This window comes from Dendropsophus ebraccatus, chromosome 9 (assembly GCF_027789765.1).
Source record: "Dendropsophus ebraccatus isolate aDenEbr1 chromosome 9, aDenEbr1.pat, whole genome shotgun sequence".
NCBI classification, from domain to species: Eukaryota; Metazoa; Chordata; class Amphibia; order Anura; family Hylidae; genus Dendropsophus; species Dendropsophus ebraccatus.
In genome coordinates, this window is record NC_091462.1 from 65722094 (window position 1) to 65749692 (window position 27599).

The following is a 27599-nucleotide window of genomic DNA, read 5'->3' on the forward strand; positions in this document are numbered from 1 at the left end:
ATTTTGCCCAGTCCAATAGAACCTTTCTCTGTTTTTAAATGTTTTTAGATGTTTGTCTTGCACTTGTAGTTTTTGATACATCAATAAAGAATTATTGCATTCATTTGTGAGAGATACAGTCATTTATTATCTGGGATGTGCCAGCCTTATTTATATGACATACTTTTTCTTCTTCTTGGATTTAGTTGCTTCTTTTATGTCATTTTGGGGTTGAGCACCCCCTAATTTGCACCTTTCTTTTTGATTTGATTTGAGTAGTAGTGCCCTGTCGTCTCCCTTGTATATATACATATTTTAAGTTTTCACAGTATGAGAAAGAAATCTATCTAGCTGTGCTCATGCTTGTTTGTTAGCACTTAAACCAGTTAGCATTTAGAATTGTCACATTAGTCAACTAGGGAATGTCACTATTGTTGGGTGACTGTTTTCAGTTCATAGTTCACATTGTAAAAGTTTAAAGTTCTGCACTTATCTCACTTTTCATTGGTTGTATAGATATAGATGTATAGATATATTGTACTTTTTTCTTAATTTAATATTTTCCTTTTTTTTTCTTAAAGGAGAACTCCTGATCGAGGCAAGAAAAAATAAAACTTCTGCAGAAGCATATAGCATTATTTATTACCTATCTATCCCAGTTTTGAAACTACCAAAAATCCATTTGTTTTGTGGTTTTTGTTCTGTTTTGTGTTTCTATATTTCCTGGTTGAGCAGATGTACTCAGTACTTCAAGTTCCAGAATGCATTGCTGTCCCTCTGTTTTAACCAGGCTGTTGCACAGAATTAGGCATAATGGTGCCATTAGGCAGCCTCAGAGGCATGCATACATGCTGCACTGCTGTTTCCTGTCCATTTCCATTGTGTTTCCATCAATTTCTGAGGTTGACAGGTTTTCACACGACCTTCTCTCTACCATACTTGAGTCTCCTGCAAAACAGCTCGAGTCTCCCATTGACTTCAATGGGGTTCGTTACTCGAAACGAGCACTCGAGTATCGGGAAATACTCGTCTCAAGTAACGAGCACCCGAGCATTTTAGTACTCGCTCATCACTATTAACCTTTGTTAAGGTCCCGCTTTGAAAAGAAAGTTGCTCCATTCAGTAAATTAATAATATCATTAAAAGTGGGATAGATGTGCCTTTCTCTCTGAATAGCAGCATTTGGCAGGGGCATGTTAACACAGAGTCTCACTTGGTCAGGATTTTTGGGTTTTGGAACCACAACAATTGGAGAGACCCATGGAGTGGGATCAGTGACAGTTTCAGCAATATCATCACCTTCTAAAGACTTAAGTTCCTTTTCCACCTTTTTTCTCAGATGAAATGGAATGCATCTGTGGGATTGCGCCACTGGGCGAACATTTTCATCCACATGAAGATGTACTTGAAAATCCCTTAGTTTTAGGGTATGTGCACACTGAGCAATTCTCGAGGAATTGTAGCTGAAAGATTTCTGCTTGAAATTCCTTGCCTATTCAGCTCAGGCAGAAAAGGAGCTGAATTTGAGCAGAACTTGAGCAGAATGCAAGCGGAATTCGAGCAGAATTTTAAGCAGAATTTTAAGCAGAATTTAAGCCCCATTAACTTCTGAAGGATTCCTCTAGCAGAATCCGCCCAAAGGGCGGGTTCACACTACGGAATTCTCGCGGACAATGTCCGCGGAATTCCGTCAGCTGTCCGCCCGCACATCTGGGCGCCTTTCCGCCGGCCCCATAGACACCATTCTATGGGCCGGCGTATTCCGCTATACGCTGAAAGAAGTGTCATGTCACTTCTTTTAGCGGGTCGCGGAATACGCCGGCCCATAGAATGGTGTCTATGGAGCCGGCGGAAAAGCGCATGCCCGTGCGGGCGGACAGCTGACGGAATTCCGCGGGCATTGTCCGCGAGAATTCCGTAGTGTGAACCCGCCCAAAAGAAGTAACATGTCACTTCGGGCGGAAATTCCGCTGTGTGAATAGCACAGTGCAAAGCCCATTGAAAACAATTGAAAAATGCATTACTCAATTTAAACGGGCGGAATTTTGAGCGCAATTTTGCGTGGAATCCACTCAAAAATCTGCCTCTTTTGCTCAGTGTGCATGAGGCCTAAGGGATAAGAATTTTTACATCTTATTTGGCCCTTTTCCAGCTTTCCCTTCTTTTACCGGACTTAAAGATTCCGTTTTAGGCCTATTTCCACTGTGGACTTTTCTAATTAACCCCTTAAGGACCGGGCCTAAAATGGCCTTAAGGACCGAGGCAAATTTTATAAACATGACCTGTGTCACTTTATTCATTAATAACTTGGGAATGCTTTTACCTATCCGGCTGATTCTGAGACTGTTTTCTGGTGACATATGGTACTTCACATTTCTGGTAAATTGGAGTCAATACTTATAACGAATCTTTATGAAAAAACCCAAAATAACATGAAAAATTGTGAAAAATTGGATTTTTACAACTGTAAAACTTTTTTGCTTAAATAGATAATGGTTATGCCACATAAATTATATATTAAATAGCATTAGCAATATGTCTACTTTATGTTGGCAGCATTTATTAAACTCACTTTCATTTTTTTAGACAATAAAAAGCTTAAAACATAAGAAGCAAATTTCCAAATTTTCTGTTAAATTTATAAATCATATTTTTTTAGGGACCTGTTCAGGTTTAGGCTATGTTCACACTACGTGAAAGTACGGCAGTTGTTGCCATCGGCAACAACAGCGGTACTTTATGCAGTGTGGAACATTGCCTCTTGTTCTATGGGATCCCATGCCGGGCTACAAAGAACTGACATGTCAGTTTTCTGCGGCCGCAATTTAGTGAATTGCGGCCGTAGGAAACCCTGCCAGTTCACAAAATGAAACGAGCGGCTCCGGCCACTTCCTTCATTATGTGCTGTGGGAAGTTCTGATGCGGGCGCGCGCTGATGAGCTCACATCAGAGCCCTGCGGCCGGAGATATCATCTGGCCGGTACTTAATACAATGGATCGGCTGGTCTAATACGACGTGTGAACATAGCCTTATTAAAGTGTATTTGAGGGGACTGTATGTTAGAAAGTCCCACAAAGCATGCCATTTTAGAAACTGCACCCCCCACACTCTGCAAAAGCACATCCAGAAAGTTTTTTAACCCTTTAGGGGAGTCACAGAAATAAAAGCTAAGTGTGTAAGAAATTTGAAAATTTTTATTTTTTGTGCAGAGATTTTATTGTAATCCATTATCTTTCATAATTGTAAACCTATTACCAGAAAAATGCACCCCAATATTTATTGCGCCGTTTCTGCAGTTTATAGAAATATTCCATATGTGGCCCTATTGCGTTGTTTGACGCAACCACAAGCCTCAGATATAAAGGAGCGCCTAGTGAATTTCAATGCCTCCGTTTTATTTGGTCATTTTTGACTGTACCACTTCAGTTTGGCAGAGGCTCTGGGGTGCCAAAACCTAAAAAACACCCCTAAAGGGACACCATTTAGAAAACTACACCCCTCAAGGAATGTAACAAGGGGTGCGATGAGCATTTGGACCCCACAGGTGCGTCACAGATTTTCAGAACAATGTGGCGTGAAAAAAGAAACACTTATTTTTTACACTAAAACGTTGTTCTAGCCTTCAAGTTTTCATTTTCACAAAGTGATAAAAGGAATAACAACCCAAAAGACGTGAAGCGCAGTTTCTCCCGAGTACGGAAATACCTCACATGTGGACATAAAGTGCCAAGCGGGCGCAGGACGAGCCTCCAAAGGGACGGAGCGCCAATTGGCCTTTGGAAGCTGGATTTCACTGGAATGGATTTCAAGGGCCATGTTGCATTTACAGAGGAAAACGCTGGAAACCCCCCATAAGTGACCTCATTCTGGAAACTACACCCCTCAAGGAATCTAACAAGGGCTGCAATGAGCAAATGGACCCCACTGGTGACGGGCACAAATGTGAAACAATGTGACGTGAAAGGGAAATTTTTCATTTTTTCACTTTCACAGCACAAATGTGCCTGTCATCAAGGAGTCCATATCCTCACTGCACCCCTTGTTAGATTCCTTGAGGGGTGTAGTTTCCAGAATAGGGTCACTTGTGGGATGTTTCCAGTGTTTTGGCAGCATGAGGGCTCTGTAAATGCAACATGGCGTTCATCATCCATTCTAGCCAAATCCAGCCTCCAAAATCCAAATGGCGCTCCTTCCCTTCGGAGGCTTGCCCTGCACCCACATGGCGCTTTATGTTCACATGTGGGGTATTTTCGGACTCAGGGGAAATTGCTCTACACATTGTGTTTTTTATTTTTTTTTATCTTTTAGCCCCTTGTGAAAATGAAAAAATCAAGGCTAGACCAACATTATAGTGTAAAAAATTTTATATTTTATTTTCACGCCATATTGTTTCACATTTGTGCCCGTCACCAGTGAGTCCATATGCTCACTACACCCCTTGATACATTCCTTGAGGGGTGTAGTTTGGTGTCACTTGTGGGGGGTTTCAACTGTCTTGGCAACACAGAGGCCTTTTAAATGCAACTAGGCCCTCGAAATTCATTTCAGCAAAATCCAGCCTCCAAAAGCTAAATGGCGCTCCTTCCCTTTGGAGGCTTACCCTGCATCGGCATAGCGCTTTATGTCCACATGTGGGGTATTTCCGTACTTTTTTATCTTTTACCCCCTTGTTAAAATAAAAAAATCAAGACAAGATCAATGATTTAGTGTAAAAATTTTTTAAAAAATTCACTAAATGTTGGTCTAGCCTTGATTTTTTCCATTTCCAAAAAGGAAAATGAACACAAAACGTGTAGGGTAATTTCCTCCGAGTACGAAAATACTCCATATGTGGACATAATGTGCCATATGGGCACAGGGCAAGCCACCAAAGGGACAGAGCGCCATTTAGAGGCTGGAATGGAGGATGGAGGCCATGTCGCAGTGACCCCATTCTGGAAACTACCCCCCATAAGGAATCTAACAAGGGGTGCATTGAGCATCTGGACCCCACTGGTGATGGGCACATATGTAGAACATGTGCTGTGAAGATGAAAAATACCACTTTTTTTCATTTTCACGGCACAAATGTTCCCGTCACCAGGGGGCCATATCCCCGCCCCCCCCCTTGTTACATTCCTTATGGGGTGTAGTTTCCAGAATGGGGTCACTTGTGGGGGGGTTTCTGGGGGCTGGATGGGGGGGCATCTGGGGGCTGAATTAGGGTGTTCCTTCCTTCATACACTCTTGGGCTGGGTTCACACTATGTATATTTTAGTCAGTATTGTGGTCCTCATATTGCAACCAAAACCAGGAGTGGATTAAAAACACAGAAAGGATCTGTTCACACAATGTTGAAATTGAGTGGATGGCTGCCATATAACAGTAAATAACTGCCATTATTTCAATACAACAGCCGTTGTTTTAAAATAACAGCAAATATTTGCCATTAAATGGCGGCCATCCACTCAATTTCAACATTGTGTGAACAGATCCTTTCGGTGTTTTTAATCCACTCCTGGTTTTGGTTGCAATATGACAACCACAATACTGACTCAAATATACGTAGTGTGAACCCAGCCTAAGGGTACGTGCACACTGCGGAATGGCGAAGGATAACCCTTTGTGCATTCTGCAGCTTGCGCTCGCAGGCAGACTGATGCAGGTGCGCGTCTCCGTCTGTGTCATAGACTCCATCCTTTGCACGGGCGGATTCCGCCCTCCGTCCAAAGAATGAACGTGTTCATTCTTTGGATTGACGATGGAATCCTCCCATGCATAGAATGGAGTCTATGACATGTGCGGAGACGTGCGCACCTGCATCAGTCCGCCAGCAGGTGCCAGCTGCGGAATGCACAAAGGGTTATCCTTAGCTAATCCGTAGTGTGCACGTACCCTAAATCTGTAAGTGTACCCTGCGGTACTCTCACAGAGTTTGTAGAATTCCATACCGTCATCTCTTATTGGGACAGTACTGGCGGAAAAGACGTGTCTGGGGGGCAGTGTACGCTACGATACCCCAAGACACGTCACTGGATGATGAGGATAAGGATGAATGGATGGAAAAAGGATCCCCCTATCCATTCTCACTGGCTATTTCGGTGTCGGTGGCAATAATAGCGTATGCCTCCGACGCCAAAAACACCCTGGGGGCCATTTTTATATGCGGAGTGCTGATCAGCACTCAGCAGCGTTAGGGTGCGGAAAATAAAAAAAAATAAACACTTTCTACAACCCTATAGCTACTGATAAGTGTATTATATACACTTATCAGCCGCTAGGGGGCAGTAGGACGTAAATTCCGGAAACAGCCGAAGTTTGACAACGAGGGAGCCGAAGATTGCCAAAGGGGACTGTCGGAAAAAGCCGAAAACGCCGACAAAGAAGAGGACGCAATCGGGACCCGAAAGACGCGATCGGGTCACTGGATAAGGTGAGTATGGGTCAATAGTTGCTGTGGACACCTCAGCTACCCAGCAAGTATTTAACCCTTTCTTGGGGGACTTATATCGCCGTGATCGGGACCTGGCACAGTGGCCACCATTACTTTTAACAGTAATGGCGGTCTGTGCCGTTCTTGGACAGCACCGACCGCCATTGCTTTCCGGGTCACGATGACCCGGAAAGCTGCAGATCACCGCTATTGGCTGATCTGAATTGATATACACTGCCAATTTACGAAAACAATCTTTGGTAACCTTAAGAAAAAATATTCATGCATGTGGAGTACAAACATGTTAAACAAAATTACCAACCTGAATATTGACATCTGCACCGTTGCTAATTAATAGGTGGAAACAAAGTACACCATGATCTGAAGCTGCAGCAAAATGTAGAGGAGTAAAACCTTTGTTATTTTGCTGGTTCACAAAAGCGCCATGGTCAATCAGTTCCTTCACTACTTTATTTTGGCCATTGTAGCAGGCAATGTGCAGAGCAGTATTACCATAAATGTTTGTTTCATCTGTCTGAAAGAACAAAAAATAATGATAATAAAATGATTACAGGAATACTATTGTGATTATTGTTATTAAATGTAATGATACAGGATGAATGGAGCTGCTGTGCACATTCTGTAAATTTTGCGTCCCCATTCTTGAGATTGCAGGGGGCCCCTGTGATCGGACCCCTAAGATCTCTCCGTTATGCCCTATCCTGTGCATAAAGTGGATAGGGAATAACTTCCCAAGATGGGACTACCCCTTTAATAAAACCCCTTTAAGTTCATTTACACAGGGATGAGGTTTCAAACTACCATGTGCCCATTTAAGAACATAGGATTCTTCTATGATAGTATTCAGTATCGTACAGTATCGTCAGAGCACAATTAGTTAGGTAAAAAGATCACTTCATTCTATAATAAATAACTGACTGTAATACCAAGCTTAATACAATTTGAAAGGTTATTCTACAGTAAGTTCAGTCAGGCTGATTTAGGCAGATATAGCTCCATCTTACAAAAGTCAACAATCAGCCAAAGAGCTGATCATCGCCTAATCGTTGTCTTTAAACGTGTTTAACAATTATCAGATGCCGACCATGCATCGCTACGTTTAATAGAGATGTGCGACCGACGACTGATTACACTGTAAAGTAAAATAATAAATATGTACACTTACATGTCCACGCTCCCCGATGTTCTCCTGACTTTTCTCGGCTCACCGCAGCTACTGCTAGCGCTGTCCCTTTTCAGCCAGTGATTGGCTAAGCAGCCTGTCACTTAAGAAACGGGTTCAGACGCTTCAGTGGCAGCTGCGGTGCTAACTACTATATAAGACACTTTAAACTCTCCTTAAGCCCAAAGTTCAGACACCTATAACTGACCTCTGCTCTGAAGACCTGGCCTCCTACTTCAAATCCAAAATTAACACTATCTGTTCTGACATCACCTCCCAGCCCCAAAGTCCCATAGATCCCATTTCCTCTCCCACCTTGTCTTCACTCTCTGCTATTGATCCAGTGACAGAGGAAGAAGTCTCCAAGCTCCTCTTGTCCTACTACCTGCCCTTGTGACCCTATTCCCTCACACCTCCTCCAGTCACTCTCTCCTGCTGTCACAACTCATCTCACTAAAATATTCAACCTCTCCCTTACGTCTGGTATCTTTCCCTCGACAATCATACACTAATATAACCCCATTACTGAAAAAACCTTCTTTAGATCCATCCTGTGCAGCCAACTATTGACCTGTCTCTAATCTGCCTTTCATCTTTAAACTCTTGGAACATCTGGTCTATTCTCTCGATAACTCTCTTCTTGACCCTCTACAGTCTACATTCCAAACCCTTCACTCCACTGAAACAGCTCTCACCAAGGTGTCAAACGACCTCCTGGAGGCCAAGTCACAAGGAATCTACTCCTTGTCGATTCTTCTGGATCTCTCAGCAGTGTTTGACACTGTGGACCACCAGCTCCACCTCTCTATACTCAGCTCTCTTGGTCTTAAGGACTCTGTTCTCTCCTGGTTTTCTTCCTACCTCTCTGACTGCTTCTTCAGTATATCCTTCTCTGGCTCTACTTCTTCTCCCTTACCTCTTTCTGTTGGGGTTCCCCAGGGACCAGTCCTGGGTCCCCTTCTCTTCTCGCTCTATACAGCCCCCATCGGACAGGCCATCAGAAGGTTTGGACTGCAATACCATCTCTACACCGATGACACCCAGCTTTATACCTCCTGTGACATCACCCCTGCATTCCTACAAAATACTAGTGACTTTCTATCCTCTATCTCTAACACTATGACCTCTCTCTTTCTCAGACTTAATCTCTTTAAAACTGAACTTCCTGTATTTCCTCGCTCTAACAATCCGAAACCCGACATCTCACTCTCAGTCAGTGGTACTAGCATCAATCCTGTGTATCAAGCTCGATGTCTGGGGTTTATGCTAGACTCTGATCTATCTTTCACTCCCTATATTCAAGCTCTTGCATGCTCCTGTCATCTACACCTCAAAAACATCTCCAGAATCTGCCCATTTCTCACCACTGACTAGAGATGAGCAAACCGGTTCGGCTGGTATGGGATCGGGTTCGGATTTTTCCAAAAGTCTAAGTCCAGTCGAATTCAGGTTTTCGGAAGTCCGCTCTGAATTTTTTCTTCTTGCTTTCTAAAATGGCAGCCGCCATTTTAGACAGCAGGAAGTGTTCTGGGCGGGAAAAGCGCTTTCCCATTATGCCCGGATCACATCCAATCAGCAGGGATGTTGCCCAACCCCTGTGTGACGTCGGTATTGCTTTAAGAGAAGCGGTCACATGACCGCATGAGGCAGTCAGTGACAAAACGCTGCTGCTGCACGCTGCTGTACTGAGAAGATATTCTACAAAAGCAAAGACAAAAAGATTATTAGGAAAGAGGAGAGGAGAAACAGATTGAGAGAGAAAAATAGAGAGGGCGAAAGATAGATAGGTAGATAGATTAGGCATAGAAGATCAAAGGATGCACAGAACAAAAACGTACTATACAGATATACAAGTACTATACTGTCACCCTTGCGAGAGTCTATATGACATAGGTGTTTTCCTGAGGCACAAATATATACCTCGTGCATGTGTGTAGAATAAAACTCTAAAAAAAAAGTGCTATACAGATATACAAGTACTATAGTTAGACCCTTGCGAGAATGTATATGACATAGGTGTTGACTACTGCTGCTCCTGTACTGGCCTCAAATGACTATTGCTGGACCTCCACTGACCTCCAATGACTACTGCTGCTCCTTCACTGCATTTGTGAGTGTGAAATTTCCAGAGTGTGAAAGGGCCCTTACTGCTACCACTTAACGGAAGTTTGTACATAAAAAAAAAAAAAAAATCTGTTTCTCCTGAAAGCATAAAGCATTACTTACCTATCTATTCCAGAATAAAGTATAGAACTTTGTGAATTTTTTTTCTTTTCATTTCAAGCCTTAACCCCTTAACGACATCGGGCGTAAACTTACGCCCTCGCGCCCTGGTACTTGGCGCATCAGGGCGTAAATTTACACCCGATGTTTCCCCGATCGCTGCGTGTTCGCACACAGCGATCGGGGAAGATGGCCTGCTATAAATCATAGCAGGCCATCTTAGCTTCTCGACATGGGGGGTGGTTAACACCCCCCGTGCTTACGATCGCCGCTATAGGCTGATCAATTCAGATCAGCCAATAGCGGCGATCGGAACCTTTCCGGGTCATCGGTGACCCGATGACCCGGAAAAAAATGGCGGTCGGTGCTGTCCGAGGACGGCTCCGACCGCCATTACTGTAAAAAGTAATGTTGGTCACCGTGCCACCGGCCCGATCGCCGTGAACGGCCGGCCGTTCACGGCGATCGGGCCGGTGGCACGGCGATCAGAGTCCCACAAAATAATAAATACCTGCCCTGGACCCCTCAGCTAGGTAGCGGAGGGGTCCAGAGCAGGTATTTGTACATTACTCACCTGTCCCGGGCTCCTGATCGGCGTCTTCCGGGTTCGCGGCGTCCTCCATCTTTCCGTTCGGTCTTCGGATCTTTCCGGCGGTCCCCGTCGTCTTCTCTCGGCTATTTTCGGCTCCAGCCTCGTCATTTTCCGGAATTTGCGCTCTGCTGCCCTCTAGCGGCTGATATGTGTAATACACGTATCAGGCACTATAGGGATGTTCAGAATGTAGAAAAAGTTTTGGTTTTTTTTCCAAACTTTTTTTTTTCTATTTTCCGCACCCTATCGCCGCTGAGTGTTGATCAGCATCGCAAGAAAGTGCACTGCTAATCAGAAACTCCTCCTTTTTGGCGTAGGGTGGTTTTTTTCTATATTCTACTGCCACGGTCTGCTGATAAGTGCCGCACATAAGTGCGGCATTTATCAGCAACTCCTTTGTTGGCGTAGGTTTTTTTTTTATACTTACTGTAAAAAAAACACGTAAAAAAACACTACATTACACCACACTACATTGAATAAAGTTTGACACTACACCACTACATACCCCATATACCAATCCCCGTATAAAGATGGCCCCCAGGGTGTTTTCGGCGTCAGAGGGATACGTTATTATTGCCTCCGACACCGAAACAGCCAGTGAGGATGAATGGGGGGATCCTTCTTTCCTCCATTCATCCTCATCATCCTCATCATCCTGTGACGTGTCTGGGGGGTAGCGTAGCGTACGCTGCCCCCCAGACACGTCTTTTCTGCCAGTACCGCCCCAATAAGAGATGACGGTATGGCGTGAAATTCTCCAAGCTCTGTGAGCGTACCTCAGGGTACTCTTACAGATTTAGGGTACGTGCACACTGCGGAATGGCGAAGGATAACCCTTCGTGCATTCCGCAGCTTGCACCCGCTGGCGGACTGATGCGGGCGCATGTCTCTACCCGTGTCATATACTCCATGTTATGCACAGGCGGATTCCGTCGTCCATCCAAAGAATGAATATGTTGGACGGAGAGCGGAATCCGCCCGTGCATAGAATGGAGTCTATGACACGGATGGAGACGTGCGCCTGCATCAGTCCGCCGGCGGGTGCCAACTGCGGAATGCACGAAGGGTTATCTGTCGCGATTCCGCAGTGTGCACGTACCCTTAGAGTGTATGTAGGAAGGGACACCCGAATCCAGCCCCCAGATGCCCCCTCCCCCCCCCCATCCTCGGAACAAGTGGGAAGATCGTCCGGGAACTGATCTTCCCACTGCTGGATAAAGGTCACCACCTGTACGGGGATAACTTTTATACCAGCACCCCCTCTTCCGGTCCCTCGCTGCCCGAGCTACTGTAGCTTGCGGCACGATACGAAAATATCAGAAGTAGTAATAGCGCCCTAATATTTAGTAGCCATATAGCGGACCCAGCGCTTCTGGATATGAAGGACCCCGTATCGCACCAGGACAACATTTTCCAGGTGACGTCCCCCACACTGGAGAAAGGGAGACCCCAGAAGAAGTGCAGAGTGTGGGGTAATAGGGGGATCAGGAAGGACACCATTTTCCAGTGTGACGCCTGTCCTGATCCCCCCGGCCTCTGCATACTGGATCGCTCCAAGGCGCACCACACGTCATTGGAGTTCTACATTATCTAAATTCTGTCCCTTATTCCTATTTCAGGGGTCACGTTGATCCAGGGATTATTCTGATCGCCATTATGGAGTCGGGAAGGAATTTTTCTCCTGTGATGAGGCTACTGTCGTCTGCCTCACGAGGGTTTTTTGCCTTCCTCTGGATCAACACAGGTTGAATTTGATGGACACCTGTCATTTTCAATCTTATAAACTAATAATTGGCCTAATACCCCCAAATAAATTAGAATTGTCCCTTTTCCCCAGCTAAATAGGTATGGCCGCTATTCCCATTAGAGGATGCAGTGATGCAATTACAAAGCCTCTGTGCGGCCAGGACAGTAGAAACCCCCCACAAGTGACCCCATTCTGAAAACTACACCCCATAAGGAATCTAACAAGGGGGGCAGCGGGGATATGGCCCCCTGGTGACGGCCACATTTGGGACGTGAAAATGAAAAAAAAATGGTATTTTTTATTTTTTCTGCATATGTTCTACGTAAGTGACTGTCACCAGTGGGGTCCATATCCTCACTGCACCCCTTGTTAGATTCCTTATGGGGTGTAGTTTCCAGAATGGGGTCACTTGTCAGGGGTTTCTACTGACCTGGCAGCACAGGAGCTTTGTAATTGCGACATGGCCTCCATCCTCCATTCCAGCCTCTAAATGGCGCTCTGTCCCTTTGGTGGCTTGCCCTGTGCCCATATGGCACATTATGCCCACATGTGGGGTATTTTCGTACTCAGGGGAAACTACCCTACACGTTTTGTGTTCATTTTCTTTTTTAACCCCTTGTGGAAATGGAAAAAATCAAGGCTAGACCAACATTTAGTGTAATTTTTGTAAAGTTTTTACTCTAAATCATTAATCTTGTCATGATTTTTTCATTTTCACAAGGGGCTAAAAGATAAAAAAAACAATAAATGTGTAGAGAAATTTCCCCTGAGTACGGAAATACCCCACATGTGGACATAAAGCGCCATGCGGGTGCAGGGTAAGCCTCCGAAGGGAAGGAGCGCCATTTCGTTTTTGAAGGCTGGATTTGAATGGAATGGATTTAGAGGGGCCATGTTGCATTTAAAAGGCCTCTGTGTTGCCAAGACAGTTGAAACCCCCCACAAGTGACCCAATTATGGAAACTACACCCCTCAAGGAATGTAACAAGGGGTGTAGTGAGCATATGGACCCCACTGGTGACTGGCACAAATATGGAACAATGTGGCGTGAAAATGAAATATTACATTTTTTACACTATAATGTTGGTTTAGCCTTGAATTTATCATTTTCACAAGGGGTTAAAAGAGAAAAAAACACACAATATGTGTAGAGCAATTTCCCCCGAGTCTGTAAATACCCCACATGTGGACATAAAGCGCCATGTGCAAGCCTCCGAAGGGAAGGAGTGCCATTTGGATTTTGGAGGTTGGATTTGGCTAGAATGGATGATGAACGCCATGTCGCATTTACAGAGCCCTCGTGCTGCCAAAACCCTGGAAACCCCCCACAAGTGACCCCATTCTGGAAACTGCACCCCTCAGGGAATCTAACAAGGGGTGCAGTGAGGATATGGAACCCTTGATGACGGGCACATTTGTGCCATGAAAGTGAAAAAATAAAATTTTTTACTTTTACATCACATTGTTCCACATTTGTGCCCGTCACCAGTGGGGTCCATATGCTCACTGTGCCCCTTGTTAGATTCCTTGAGGGGTGTAGTTTCCAGAATGGGGTCACTTGTGGGGGGTTTCCAGTGTCTTGGCAGCACGAGGGCTCTGTAAATGCGACATGGCCCTTGAAATCCTTTCCAGTGAAATTCAGCTTCCAAAAGCCAATTGGCGCTCCTTCCCTTTGGAGGCTCGTCCTGCGCCCCCTTGGCACTTTATCGCCACATGTGGGGTATTTCCGTACTCGGGAGAAACTGCGCTACACATTTTGTGTTTTTTTTTCCTCTTATCCCTTTAAAAAAATGAAAAATTGAAGGCTAGAACAACATTGTAGTGTAAAAAAAATTTTTTTCTTTTTTCACGCCATATTGTTCGGAAAATCTGTGAAGCACCTGTGGGGTCCAAATGCTCACTGCACCCCTTGTTACATTCCTTGAGGGGTGTAGTTTTCTAAATGGTGTCCGTTTAGGGGTGTTTTTTAGGTTTTGGCACCCCAGAGCCTCTGCCAACCTGAAGTGGTACAGTCAGAAATGACCAAATATAACGGAGGCATTGAAATTCACTAGGCGCTCCTTTGTATCTGAGGCTTGTGGTTGCGTCAAATAGCGCAATAGGGCCACATATGGGGTATTTCTATAAACTGTAGAAACGGGGCAATAATTATTGGGGTGCATTTCTCTGGTAATAGGTTTATAATTATGAAAAATATTGGATTACAATAAAATCTCTGCACAGAAAATTTAAATTTTCAAATTTCTTACACACTTAGCTTTTATTTCTGTGACTCCCCTAAAGGGTTAAAACACTTTCTGGATATGCTTTTGCAGAGTGTGGGGGGTGCAGTTTCTGAAATGGGGTGCTTTGTGGGGCTTTATAACATACAGGCCCATCAAATACACTTTCATAAACCTGAACAGGTCCCTAAAAATATCTGATTTTGAAATTTTACTGAAAATTTGGAAATTTGCTGCTAATGTTTTAAGCTTCCTATCGTCTAAAAAAATGAAAGATCGTTTAATAAATGCCGCCAACATAAAGTAGACATGTTGCTACTGCTATTTAATATATAATTTATGTGGTATAGACAATTTCTGTATACGCAAAAAAGTTTCAAAGTTGGAAAAATGCTGTTTTTCACATTTTTTCACATTTGTTTTTTTTTCATAAAGATTCATTATGAGTATCGACTCCAATTTACCAGAAATGTAAAGTACAATATGTCACGAGAAAACAATCTCAGAATCAGCCGGATAGGTAAAAGCATTCTGAAGTTATTAATGAATAAAGTGACACAGGTCATATTCATAAAATTTGTCTCTGTCATTAAGGCCATTTCAAGCTCTGTCCTTAAGGGGTTAAATTGTATGCCTTGAATTACTTCTCTCTTAGGAGGGATCTTTGTGCTCTTCCAATTGCTAATAGTGTTCTTGACACCGTTAATACATGACTTCTTATTGTTCTATCTTCCCATCAAAAAGGTTTTTAACTCAAAGGATTATAAACCCATAGATGGAGACTAGCCAGGGCCGCTTTAACCAGAGGGCACTTGGTGTACGGGCCCACTGGTAAAAGGGGCCCACCCTGAGCAGGGCCGGCCTTTGCTCTGTGCGACCATTGCGGTCACACAGGGCTCCGGCCACCAGCCTGCCAGGGGGGCGCCATCGGAATGGGTAAGTTACCCATCTATGGCGCCCCCTGCAGGGCCCCCCCAGCCTGCTGCTGCGCTCTGTACTGTAGCTATGAGCGCTCGTAACGAGCGCTCATAGGTACAGGCAGCAGCAGCGGCACTGACAGGTCGGGAGCCATTGGCTCCCTCCCTGTCAGTTATCCCTGTGGCCGCAGGCAGTGCTTTACCTGCGGTCACAAGAGGCCGCTCTTCCGTAGTGGTATTGGCGCTGAGTGACATCACTCAGCGCCGACACCGCGAGAGGGGAGAGCGGCCTCTTGTGACCGCAGGTAAAGCACTGCCCGCGGCCATAAGAGTGAGGTGATGAGAAGAGGAACGCGCAGACCCAGGTGAGTATAAAGTGTTTGGTTTTTTATTTGCTATATGGGAGAGGGGAGCACAAAGGGGGGCTATATAACGGGGGGCAGCACACAGCGGGGGTCTATACTACTAGTGGTGCCTCAGGAGGGACCTATATACTACTGGGGGGGCACACAGGGGGTATATATAACTGGGGCGGCACACAGGGGGTATATATAACTAGGGGGGAGCGCACAGGGGGGTATATATAACAGGGGGAGCACACAGGGGGGTATATATAACTCGGGGAGGGCACAGTGGGGCTATGTACTACTGGGGGTGCATAGGGGGTATATATAACTTGGGGAGTGCACAGGGGGGCTATATACTACTGGGGGGTGCACAGTGGGGTATATATAACTGGGGGAGTGTACAGGGGGACATATATAACTGGGGGAGCGCACAGGGGGTATATATATAACTGGGGGAGCGCACAGTGGGTATATATATATAACTGGGGGAGCACACAGGGGTATATATAACTGGGGGAGTGCACAGGGGGGTATATATAACAGGGAGCACAGAGGGGGGCTATATACTACTGGGGGGTGCACAGGGGGGTATACATAACTGGGGGGGGGGCGCACAGGGGGTATATATATAACTGGGGGAGCGCACAGGGGGGTATATATAACTGGGGGAGTGCAGAGGGGGGCTATACACAACTGGGGCGCACAGGGGATATATATACAACTGGGTGGTGCACGGGGGGTATATATAACTGGGGGGCACACGGGGGTATATACGGGGGTATATATAACTGGGGGCGCACAGGGGGTATATATAACTGGTATATATAATGGGGAGCGCACATGGGGGCTATATACTACTCGGGGGCGCACAGGGGATATATATATATATATATATATATATATATATATATATAACTGGGGGGGTGCACAGGAGTTATATATAACTGGGAAAGCGTACTGGGGGGAGCACAGGGGATATATATACTACTGGGGGTGCACAGGGGGACTATATACTACTATGGGGAGCACAGGGGATATATATACTACTGGAGGGTGCACAGGGGGGGTATATATACTACTGGGGAATGCACAGGGGGACTATATACTACTGGGGGAGCACAGGGGATATACATACTACTGTGGGTGCACAGGGGGAGTATATACTACTGAGGGAGCACAGGGGATATATATACTACTGGGGGCTGCATGGGGGGTATATATACTACTGGGGGATGCACGGGGGGTATATATAACTGGGGGAGCACAGAGGGGGCTATATACTACTGGGGGCAGCACCTAGTGGTCTATAGTACTGGAGGAAGCACACTAGGGGCAGCACAATGGGGTCTATATACTCCTGGGGGGTGCACAGGGGGTATATATACTACAGGGAGCAGCAACTATTGGTCTATAGTACTGGGGGCAGCACACAGGTGTCTATATACTACTGGGGGCAGCACACAGCTGTGGGGGATCACAGAGGGGTGTAACTACTATATAGGGGTACATAGGGGAGTAACTACTATATAGGGGTACATAGGGGGGGTAACTACTGTATAGAGGTACAGGGGACCTTACTACTGTATGTGTTGGAGCCTAAAATGTTTCTCTGGCAGATTCTGGAGAGAAGATTCACAGCCAGGAGAAGACTTCATGGTGGCCCAGGCTGGATGGAGTGAAAGAAAAGGTGACAGACTCTGATCCGAGAAGACGACCCCTGTGAGTAAATGGATGTAACTGTTATAGGGTTGTAGCGATAGTGGTCATGGTGTGGCGGTATTATCTAATGGTATCATTGGTGATATCGTTATGAGGTAACTACCGTATGTATTGGGGCTCTCAATACAGTGTGGGGACATTTTCAAGGGATCATACTGTGTGTGGAGCTCCGATTCTGATAACGCTGGGTTGGGGGGGGGGGCACTCTTGAGGCCTGTGCACTGGGCCCACCAATAAATTAAAACGGCCCTGAGACTAACCAATGGGTCTCCCCACTATTTCCACTCGTAAAAGACGTATCGTATTCCAAAATGACTTTACCTTTTTGCAGTTTATCCAAATATGCATCATCTAACCTTTCTCTAACCCACTGTCAGGATGGTATCTCTGCGGAGTATGAGCGCCCCTCGGCTCGTGCTGTGTGGCCGAGAAGGGGCTGATTTCTCGTATTCTGTTTCTGTGTTTTGTTTTGCAGTGTCTGAACACTGGTTTATCTGCTCACTTTGTTTGGTGAACACACCCGACTTCACCTGCTGATTTCTGTCTGGCCATGTCAGGGTTAATCTGTGTTTAAAGTTCTGCTGTGACTGACAGGTCATCCTGCCAGTGGATCTGTTTTGTTCTTAGGTGTCAGTGCTTGGAGATCAGGGGGATGGTCCAATTACGTTCTGGATCAGAACCCTGGCCTCCTATATAACTAACCCTAGTCTGTGCACTCATTGCTGGTTATTGACTTAGGATCCATTTACACAGAAAGATTATCTGACAGGTTATCTGCCAAAGATTTGAAGCCAAAGCCAGGAATAGATTTGAAAACAGGTGAAATCTCAGTCTTTCCTTTATGACCTGATCTCTGTCTCTGAACCGGACAGCAGGGGCAAAACAAGACAGTGAGCCCTGACGCTGAACCCACCAATTGTCCCTACCTTCTTGCCTCAAATGGCCCTAGGCAGCTGCGGACAACCACAAAGGCGGTCCCTGCACTAGTATAGGTGCACACAGAACAAGACAGACAAACAAACACAATAAGGAAAAGTCAGCAGTGTCCCGGCACCTACCCCGCGGCAGCTCTGACCTTCCTTCTTCCCCCAGCAGCTCAACATCGTTATCAGAATACTGTGTGGGTGATGCTGCTGGGGAAAGGAGACAAGTAAGGGCCGTTCCTATGAGCCAGCGACCATGCGGTGCACTGGCAGTGACACCCCCTGGACTATAGCTCAGATGCTATAGTACCCCGACTCCTCTCCCTCCTGGACCGCACTCTGAGGATAGCGACCGCCCACCCTGACTCCCCCTGGCTTAGCATCGATTGATCCAGGGATGGAGGGAGCGGGTGCTATGCGCCCTCAGTGTTAGGGGCGCAAGCAGCACAAAACACCTTCATCGCTCTCCATCCCGGGGCCCATCGCCCTCCTCCGCCCTCTATCCTTGGACTTAATCTATGCTGAGCCAGGGGGAGGGTGGGCTGCCGCTATCCTCAGAGTGCTGTCCGGGAGGGAAGGGGAGTCAGGGTCCTAGCACATCTCAGTGGGGTCTGCGGAGTGTCACTTCCAGCACACTGCTATGTCGCCGGCTCGTAGGAATGGCCCTGACTTCTCTCCTTCCCCCCAGCAGCATCATCCACCCGCAGGTGCTATGGGGTGACTGTGCCTCTATCACAAAATTCAACCCCCTCTATGCTCCTCCTCTCTCCCCCTTCATCTCCTCTCTCCCCCTCTCTCATCCCTTCTCCTCCTCTCTCCCATAATCCTCTCCTCTCTCCCCCTACACCTCCTCTCTCTCCCCTTCTCCTCCTCTCTCCCACAGTCATCTCCTTTCACCCTCCTTCTCCTCCTCTCTTCCCCCTACACCTCCTCTCTCCCCCCTACACCGCCTCTCTTCCCCCTTCTCCTCCTCTCTTCCCACAGTCATCTCCTCTCTCCCCCCTACACCTCATCTCTCCCCCTCTTTCACGCCTTTTCCTCCTCTCTCCCACCATCATGTCCTCTCTCCCTCTACACCTCTCTCCCCCAAAACCTCCTCTCTCCCACAGTCATCCCCTCTTTCCCCCTTCACCTACTCTCTCCCTCCTTGTCCTCCTCTCTCCCCCCTTCACCTCCTCTCTCCCTTCTTCTCCTCCTCTGCCCCCCTTCACCTCCTGTCCCCCCCTTTACCTCCTCTGTCCCCCCTTCTCCTCCTCCTCTCTCCCATTTTGTCTTCCTCTCGCCCCCCTTCTCCTCCACTCTCCCCCCCTTCTCCTCCACTCTTCCCCTCTTCTCCTCCACTCTCCCCCCCTTCTCCTCCTCTCTCCCCCTTTGCATCCTCTCTACCCCCTTCACCTCCTCTCTCCCCTTCAGACCTCACTCTGCAGCACCATGGCTCACTCTGATTCTCCTGGCTCAGGGGCTGAAGAAGATAGTTTTAGGATTAGTTGAGTATAAAGTTTGTTTTGTTTGTTTGGGGGCATGGGGGGCATTACTATGTGACAGGGCAGAGGACATTTACTATGGGGAAGTAGGGAGGGAGGCATTATTACTATGAGGGCAGGGGGCATTATTACTATGGGGGCACAACAAGGTGGGAGCATTGTTACTATATGGAGGGCACAGAAGGGGGCAAAAACCCTATGTGGGCCCAGCAGGGAGGTACTATAACTATATGGAGGGACAGCAGGGGACATTACTACTATATGGAGGCACAGCAGGAGACATTCTTACTATATGGGGCACAGCAGGGGGCATTATTACTATATGGGGCACAGCAGGGGGCATTATTACTATATGGGGCACAGCAGGAGATATTCTTATTATATGGGGCACAGCAGGGGGCATTATTACTATATGGGGGCACAGCAGGAGATATTACTATTCAGGGATACAGCAGAAGATATTGCTACTATTTTGGGTACAGCAGGGGAACTTGTATACAGGGGCAACCCACATATCTTCTCACTGTACTACACATGACACCATGACTACTGTATAGGAGCCTATAGGTGGGAAAAAGGGAAGGAAGTTGCTGGTAATTTGCGGAGTCTAAGATGTTTTGTCTGGCAGGTTCTGAAGAACTGTAGCTGCTAGAAATCATCATGGAGGCTTGGGCTGGACAGAGAGGAAAAGTGACACCTCAGATCAAAAAAAGATGTCACCTGTGAGTCACTGAATGATGTTTTTTTTCTTTATTTTTTTGTATTTAGTAGAACGTTATTTGGTAGAGGTGCTCCGAGATAAAAAGAAATTTCCAAGGGGTGACCCCTCACAGACCTCTCTCAGTTCAGCATTAATCAATAGCAACATCAAATCCACCATGAAAACACCTGGCTACATGGGGAGGTATCTGACTACATGGGGGAGGTAATCTGGCTACATGGGAGAGGTATCTGACTACATGGGGGAGGTATCTGACTACATGGGGGAGGTAATCTGGCTACATGGGGGAGGTAATCTGGCTACATGGGATAGGTAATTTGGCTACATGGGAGAGGTATCTGACTACATGGGGGAGGTATCTGACTACATGGGAGAGGTATATGACTACATGAGGAGGTACCTGACTACATGGGGGAGGTATCTGTCTACATGGGGGAGGTTATCTGGCTACATGGGAGAGGTATCTGACTACATGGGAGAGGTATCTGACTACATGGGGGGAGGTATCTGGCTACATGGGGGGAGGTATCTGACTACATAGGGGAAGGTATCTGGCTACATGGGGGGAGGTATCTGGCTACATGGGGGGGAGGTATCTGGCTACATGGGGGGGAGGTATCTGGCTACATGGGAGGAGGTTACATGGGGGGAGGTATCTGGCTACATGGGGGGGAGGTATCTGGCTACATGGGGGGAGGTATCTGACTACATGGGCGGAGGTATCTGACTACATGGGGGAGGTATCTGACTACATGGGAGAGGTATATGACTACATGAGGAGGTATCTGACTACATGGGGGAGGTATCTGTCAACATGGGGGAGGTTATCTGGCTACATGGGAGAGGTATCTGACTACATGGGAGAGGTATCTGGCTACATGGGGGGAGGTATCTGGCTACATGGGGGGAGGTATCTGACTACATAGGGGAAGGTATCTGGCTACATGGGGGGAGGTATCTGGCTACATGGGGGGGAGGTATCTGGCTACATGGGAGGAGGTTACATGGGGGGAGGTATCTGGCTACATGGGGGGGAGGTATCTGGCTACATGGGGGGAGGTATCTGACTACATGGGGGAGGTATCTGACTACATGGGGGAGGTAATCTGGCTACATGGGGGAGGTAATCTGGCTACATGGGAGAGGTAATTTGGCTACATGGGAGAGGTATCTGACTACATGAGGGAGGTATCTGACTACATGGGAGAGGTATCTGACTACATGGGAGAGGTATCTGACTACATGAGGAGGTATCTGACTACATGGGGGAGGTATCTGTCTACATGGGGGAGGTTATCTGGCTACATGGGAGAGGTATCTGACTACATGGGAGAGGTATCTGACTACATGGGGGGAGGTATCTGGCTACATGAGGGGAGGAATCTGACTACATAGGGGAAGGTATCTGGCTACATGGAGGGAGGTATCTGGCTACATGGGGGGGAGGTATCTGGCTACATGGGAGGAGGTTACATGGGGGGAGGTATCTGGCTACATGGGGGGGAGGTATCTGGCTACATGGGGGGAGGTATCTGACTACATGGGGGAGGTATCTGACTACATGGGGAAGGTATCTGGCTACAGTGGAGAGGTATCTGACTACATGGGAGAGGTATCTGACTACATGGGGGAGGTATCTGACTACATGGGGGGAGGTATCTGGCTACATAGGGGGGAGGTATCTGGCTACATGGGGGGGAGGTATCTGGCTACATGGGGGGGAGGTATCTGGCTACATGGGGGGAGGTATCTGGCTACATGGGGGGAGGTATCTGGCTACATGGGGGGAGGTATCTGGCTACATGGAAGAGGTATCTGGCTACATGGGGGGAGGTATCTGACTACATGGGGGAGGTATCTGACTACATGGAAGAGGTATCTGGCTACATGGGGGGAGGTATCTGACTACATGGGGGAGGTATCTGACTACATGGGGGAGGTATCTGACTAGATGGGGGAGGTATCTGGCTGCAAGGGGGAAGGTATCTTGCTACATGGGACACATGTGACTAGGGGCATATCCGGCTTCAGGGGGCATAAATGGCTAGGGGCACATCTGGTTCCATGGGACATACCTGGCTGCAAGAGGCATACCTAGCCAAAAGGGGCATATGTGGCTGCAGGGGTGTATTTGGCTGCAGGGGACATATCTGGCTGCAGGGGCATATCTAGCTGAAAGGGGCATATCATTACTTGTCCAAGCTTCTGCCTGCTTCCCTGGCTCCTGACTCACTGCCTGCCTGCCGTAGCCACTGATTTGTGACCTGCGAGACTGAGAAGCAGGTGGGAGCATTGTCATGTAAGTATGATCTGTAAGGTTGGGAAGCTAATATAGGCAGTGTGAAAAATGAAAAAGAAAAAAAGCAGCACTGCTTCAATGTATATGAAAGTGGTGCCAGCGGATCCAGGTCTCGACCAGTGACCGAATGTAGATATAAATAGACAATCCACAGCACTCCACAGGTTAGCGATGTAAAAAAAGGGTGATTTATTCACAAATCATGGTGCAGCACATCATGTGGAGTGCTGTGGATTGTCTATTTATAATATAGGCAGTGGCTACATTCTGGAAGCGGAATGAAAATCTGCTGCGAGAATGCAAAACCATAGGCCAGATTTTGCTGCAAAACGTATGTGTGAATCTACCCTTGGGCAAAGATAATAATCAATTTTATCTCTGGGGGTACTCGGCTGGAGCGTCTTGTCGCATGGGGGTACTTGGCTTGAAAAGGTTGAGCAACACTGATCTATATAATAGTTTTATATGTGGTTAATACAGTTAGACACCCTTTTAGTAATATTAAAAGCTAACTGCCATTGAGAGGCCGTAAAATTACACCCTAACTCTACCTCCCAACTTTTAACAAAGTTAAATTGATTTTGATTCATTGCTTTACCAGTTAAGGACCGGGCCTGAAATGGCCTTAAGGACCGAGACAAATTTTATGAATATGACCTGTGTCACTTCATTCATTAATAACTTGGTAGTGCTTTTACCTACTGTATCCAGCTGATTCTGAGTTTTCTCGTGACATATGGTACTTTACATTTCTGGTAAATTGAAGTCGATACTTAAAATCTTTATGAAAAAAAAACAAAATAATGTGAAAAATTTTGAAAAAATGCTTTTTTCCAACCTTGAAACTTTTCTGCTTATACAGAAAATGGTTATGCTACATAAATATATATTAAATAGCATTAGCAACATGTCTATTTTATGTTGGCAGCACTTATTAAACTAACTTTAATTTTTTTTAGACAATAGAAAGCTTAAAAATTAGCAGCAATTTTCCAAATTTTCAGTAATTCCCAGATATTTTTAGGGACCTGTTCAGGTTGAGGCTATGTCCACACTACGTATATGTCCGGCCGCATATTTTCGCAGCCGGACATATACGTGATAAACTCCGGCCGGGAATTTACGCAAGTTGCGGCCGGCTACGTACGGACCACAAACTTACGCCCGTAGTCTACTTACACTTCCCGAGCGCCCTACGTAGCGATATGACAGCGGACTTTTACTTGGAAATCTTCTCCTAGCCCCGGACACCCCACAGAACTTTCCATTGTACGCAAACTACGTAAATCTACGGCTGCTTATTCACGGAACGCGCTGCGTCCAGAGACTTACATAGTGTGAACATAGCCGGGGGCTAGGTTCACACTATGTAACTGTGCGGCTGTATTTTTTATGCGGCTGTAAATGTGCGGATGAAACTACGGCCGTGGGAAAAAATAGACATGCGGCTCAAAACATACGGTCATTTACTTTGAAATCTGGTTCAACTAAAAATAACAAATAAAATCTTAAGAAAGTGATGCAAACACCTCTGGATGCATCTGGGAAAGCAGGGAACACAGTTTACATGAATTGCTATTACCGGGGTTTGCGATCCTCTGCAGTATGCCAATGTCTCTCATGGTTAATCTATTAAAATAATAAAACACATTTTCGTTGTAATAAAGTGCCTTTCGTTGTTCAATAATTAAATTTAAACGAATCCATCATTTTGCAATTAAATATACTGTTAACATAAATAGATATATAAATAAATGTATATTTATAAATATATTTATTTTTTGACAGTATATTTAATTGCAAAGTGATGGATTCGTTAGAATTAAATTATTGAACAACGAAACTGAATTTATTTAATCGAAAAAGTGTTTTATTAATTAAATATTAATTAGTACAGGAAGCTCCATAAGCCGTTAATTCATATTGCCGGCAAAAGAGCATTCTGTACTAATCATCACTTTACTTTAATGAAAACACCAAATGTTTCTTCTAATTATGTTATCACAATAGCATTATTAGAAGAAACATTTAGAATTATATGTGCGCTCAGCTGATTGGCTGATCGGCTGAGCGCACATATAATGAGCCGGTCCGCAGTACAGTCACTTCATTGTGCTGCAGACCAGCGAAGAGGACACATCGGGGTGAGTATAGAGCTCTCCCCACCCCCTCCCCAGCACTGCACCCCTCCCAGCAAGGAAGGGGGGTCACTTAACCCCTTCCTTGCTGGGATGGGTGCAGTCTGACATCAGTCTGGCCCCCAAGGGGTTAAGGGGGATGCAATACATCCTCCCTTAACCCCTTGGGGGCCAGACTGTAAGCAGCGATCTGTAAAGATGCTGCATACTGTAAGGTGCAAAACACCGCTCACAATGATGGGTGTTGTGCTCCTGTCTGTGTGTTTTTTGTGTGTTTCTCCCTTTTTGTTATTCAGATATCGGTATCCTGGGGATTACGTCAGATTCCGTGGACTACGTCGATGACCAGGGTTTTTTAATTCTTCTTTTTAATGAAATGGTCAATGAGGGGTGTGGGGGTGTTTTTATTTGATTAACAAATTTTTTTAACTTGTGTCTTGTCTTTATTTCTTTACTTTATAGACTTAGTAGTGGAAGCCGTCTAATAGACGGAATCCATTACTAAGTTGGGGCCTAGTGTTAGCCGGTATAAAATGGCTAACACTAACCCCCTATTATTACCTCAGTACCCAATGCCACCAGGGGTACTGGGAAGAGCCGGGTGCCAGTGGTCCCGGAGCGTCAAAATTGGCGCTCCTGGACCGGGCGGCAGCAGGCTGGTAAGATTTAGTCTGGGGAGGGCCTAAACCAATGGCTCTTCCCACCCTGGTGTTACCAGGCTGCTGTCGTTTGGTTTTTAACCCGGCTGGTTATAAAAATAGGGGGGACCCTATGCGGGTTTTTTTATAATAAATAAATAATAAAAAAAAAACGCATAGAGAGCTCTATACTCACCCCGATGTGTCCTCTTCGCTGGTCCTCAGCACAATGAAGTCACTGTACTGCGGACCGGCTCATTATATGTGCGCTGAGCCGATCAGCCAATCAGCTGAGCGCACATATAATTCTAAATGTTTCTTCTAATAATGCTATTGTGATAACATAATTAGAAGAAACATTTGATGTTTTCATTAAAGTAAAGTGATGATTAGTACAGAATGCTCTTTTGCCGGCAATATGAATTAACGGCTTATGGAGCTTCCTGTACTAATTAATATTTAACCCCTTAGCGACCCATGACGTATCTGATACGTCATGGTGCCGCTCGGGGTGTTCAGAGCGGGGTCCCGTGCAGCCGACACGTGCAGCCGGGCAGTGCCTCTATTAGCCGGCGCGGGTCCCGTTGCCGCGCCGGCTAATTAAGCCTCTAAGTGCAGCTGTCAAACCTGACAGCTGCACTTAGAGGCTTCAGACCTCACGTCCCTGGTGTCTAGTGGGACGGATCGCATCGCGGGGGGGAGATCCGTTCTTCTGCCCGTGCCGGGCCTCAGCGTCGGAATGACTCTGATCCCGGCTCGGCAATAGATTGCTATGGCCTGCAGCAGGCCATAGTAATCTATGACCGATCTAATCGATCTTTGCTGTGTATATACACAGCATTGATCTCTATGAGAGATCAGTGCTTTGTATATACAAGTCCCCCAGGGGGGCTTCTAGTTACAGTAAAAGAAAAAGTAAAAAAGTGTTTTTATTAATAAAAAATCCCCTCCCCTAATAAAAGTCCAAATCACCCCCCTTTCCCATTTTATAAATATAAATTAATAAACATATTTAGTATCGCCGCGCGCGTAATCGCCCGAACTATTAATTAATCACATTCCTGATCTCGCACGGTAAACGGCGTCAGCGCAAAAAAATTCCAAAGTGCAAATTTGCGCATTTTTGGTCGCATCAAATCCAGAAAAAATGTAATAAAAAACGATCAAAAAGTCGTATATGCGCAATCAAGGTACCGCTAGAAAGAACACATCATGGCGCAAAAACTGACACCTCACACAGCCCCATAGACCAAAGGATAAAAGCGCTATAAGCCTGGGAATGGAGCGATTTTAAGGAACGTATATTTGTTAACAATGGTTTGAATTTTTTACAGGCCATCCGATACAATATAAGTTATACATGTTATATATCATAGTAATCGTAACGACTTGAGGAACATGCAAAACAAGTCAGTTTTACCATAGGACGGACGGCGTAAATGCAAAACTCCCCGAAATCAAAACAAATTTGTTTTTTTTTCAATTTGACAGCGCAAATGATTTTTTTCCGGTTTTGCAGCATATGTTATGGAAAAATAATGCCTGTCATTGCAAAGTACAATTGGTTTCGCAAAAAATAAGTGCTCATATACGTCTCTAGGTAAAAAATGCAAGCGCTATGGACTTTTAAACTTAAAATGGAATATTGCAAAAGCGCAAAAACGAAAATAGGCTTTGACCTTAAGGGGTTAATTAACCCCTTAGTGACCGCCGATACGGCTTTCTACGGCCGTCACTAATGGTCCTTATTCTGCTGCCATCAGCTTTTTACGGCGATGGCAGAGAATAAGGCTGCGGGGCCGGGACGGCCCCCACCCCATCCCCCCGGCTACCGGAGGTAGCTGAGGGGTTGGGGCAGTGTGTGGGGTCCGTCCCGGCCCCCCCCCTTACCGACGATCGCCGCTATTAACGTTATAGCGGCGGCCGTCGGTAAAGGGGATTACCGGTGCCGCCGCCGCCTTTCATCTCCCCCCGCCGTGAATCTACTGCGGGGGGAGATGAAATAAGTGTATATCAGACCCCAGATAAGACCCCCCTAGTGCCCCAATAACTAA

At 46.1% G+C, this 27599-nt stretch overlaps 1 protein-coding gene across 3 annotated transcripts in view; it reads right to left on the minus strand.

The window, feature by feature from the left end:
* The window catches only part of ANKRD44 (ankyrin repeat domain 44), a 552838-nt gene that overhangs the window by 319259 nt on the left and 205980 nt on the right, over positions 1–27599 (minus strand). For all 3 annotated transcript variants that reach the window (XR_011364562.1, XM_069983563.1, XM_069983562.1), the window contains exon 8: positions 6715–6927. Coding sequence is in view for 2 of the 3 variants with exons in the window: in XM_069983563.1 (XP_069839664.1) it covers positions 6715–6927 (213 nt within the window). In the remaining variant the exon portion in view is untranslated. The remainder of the gene's footprint in view (positions 1–6714; positions 6928–27599) is intronic.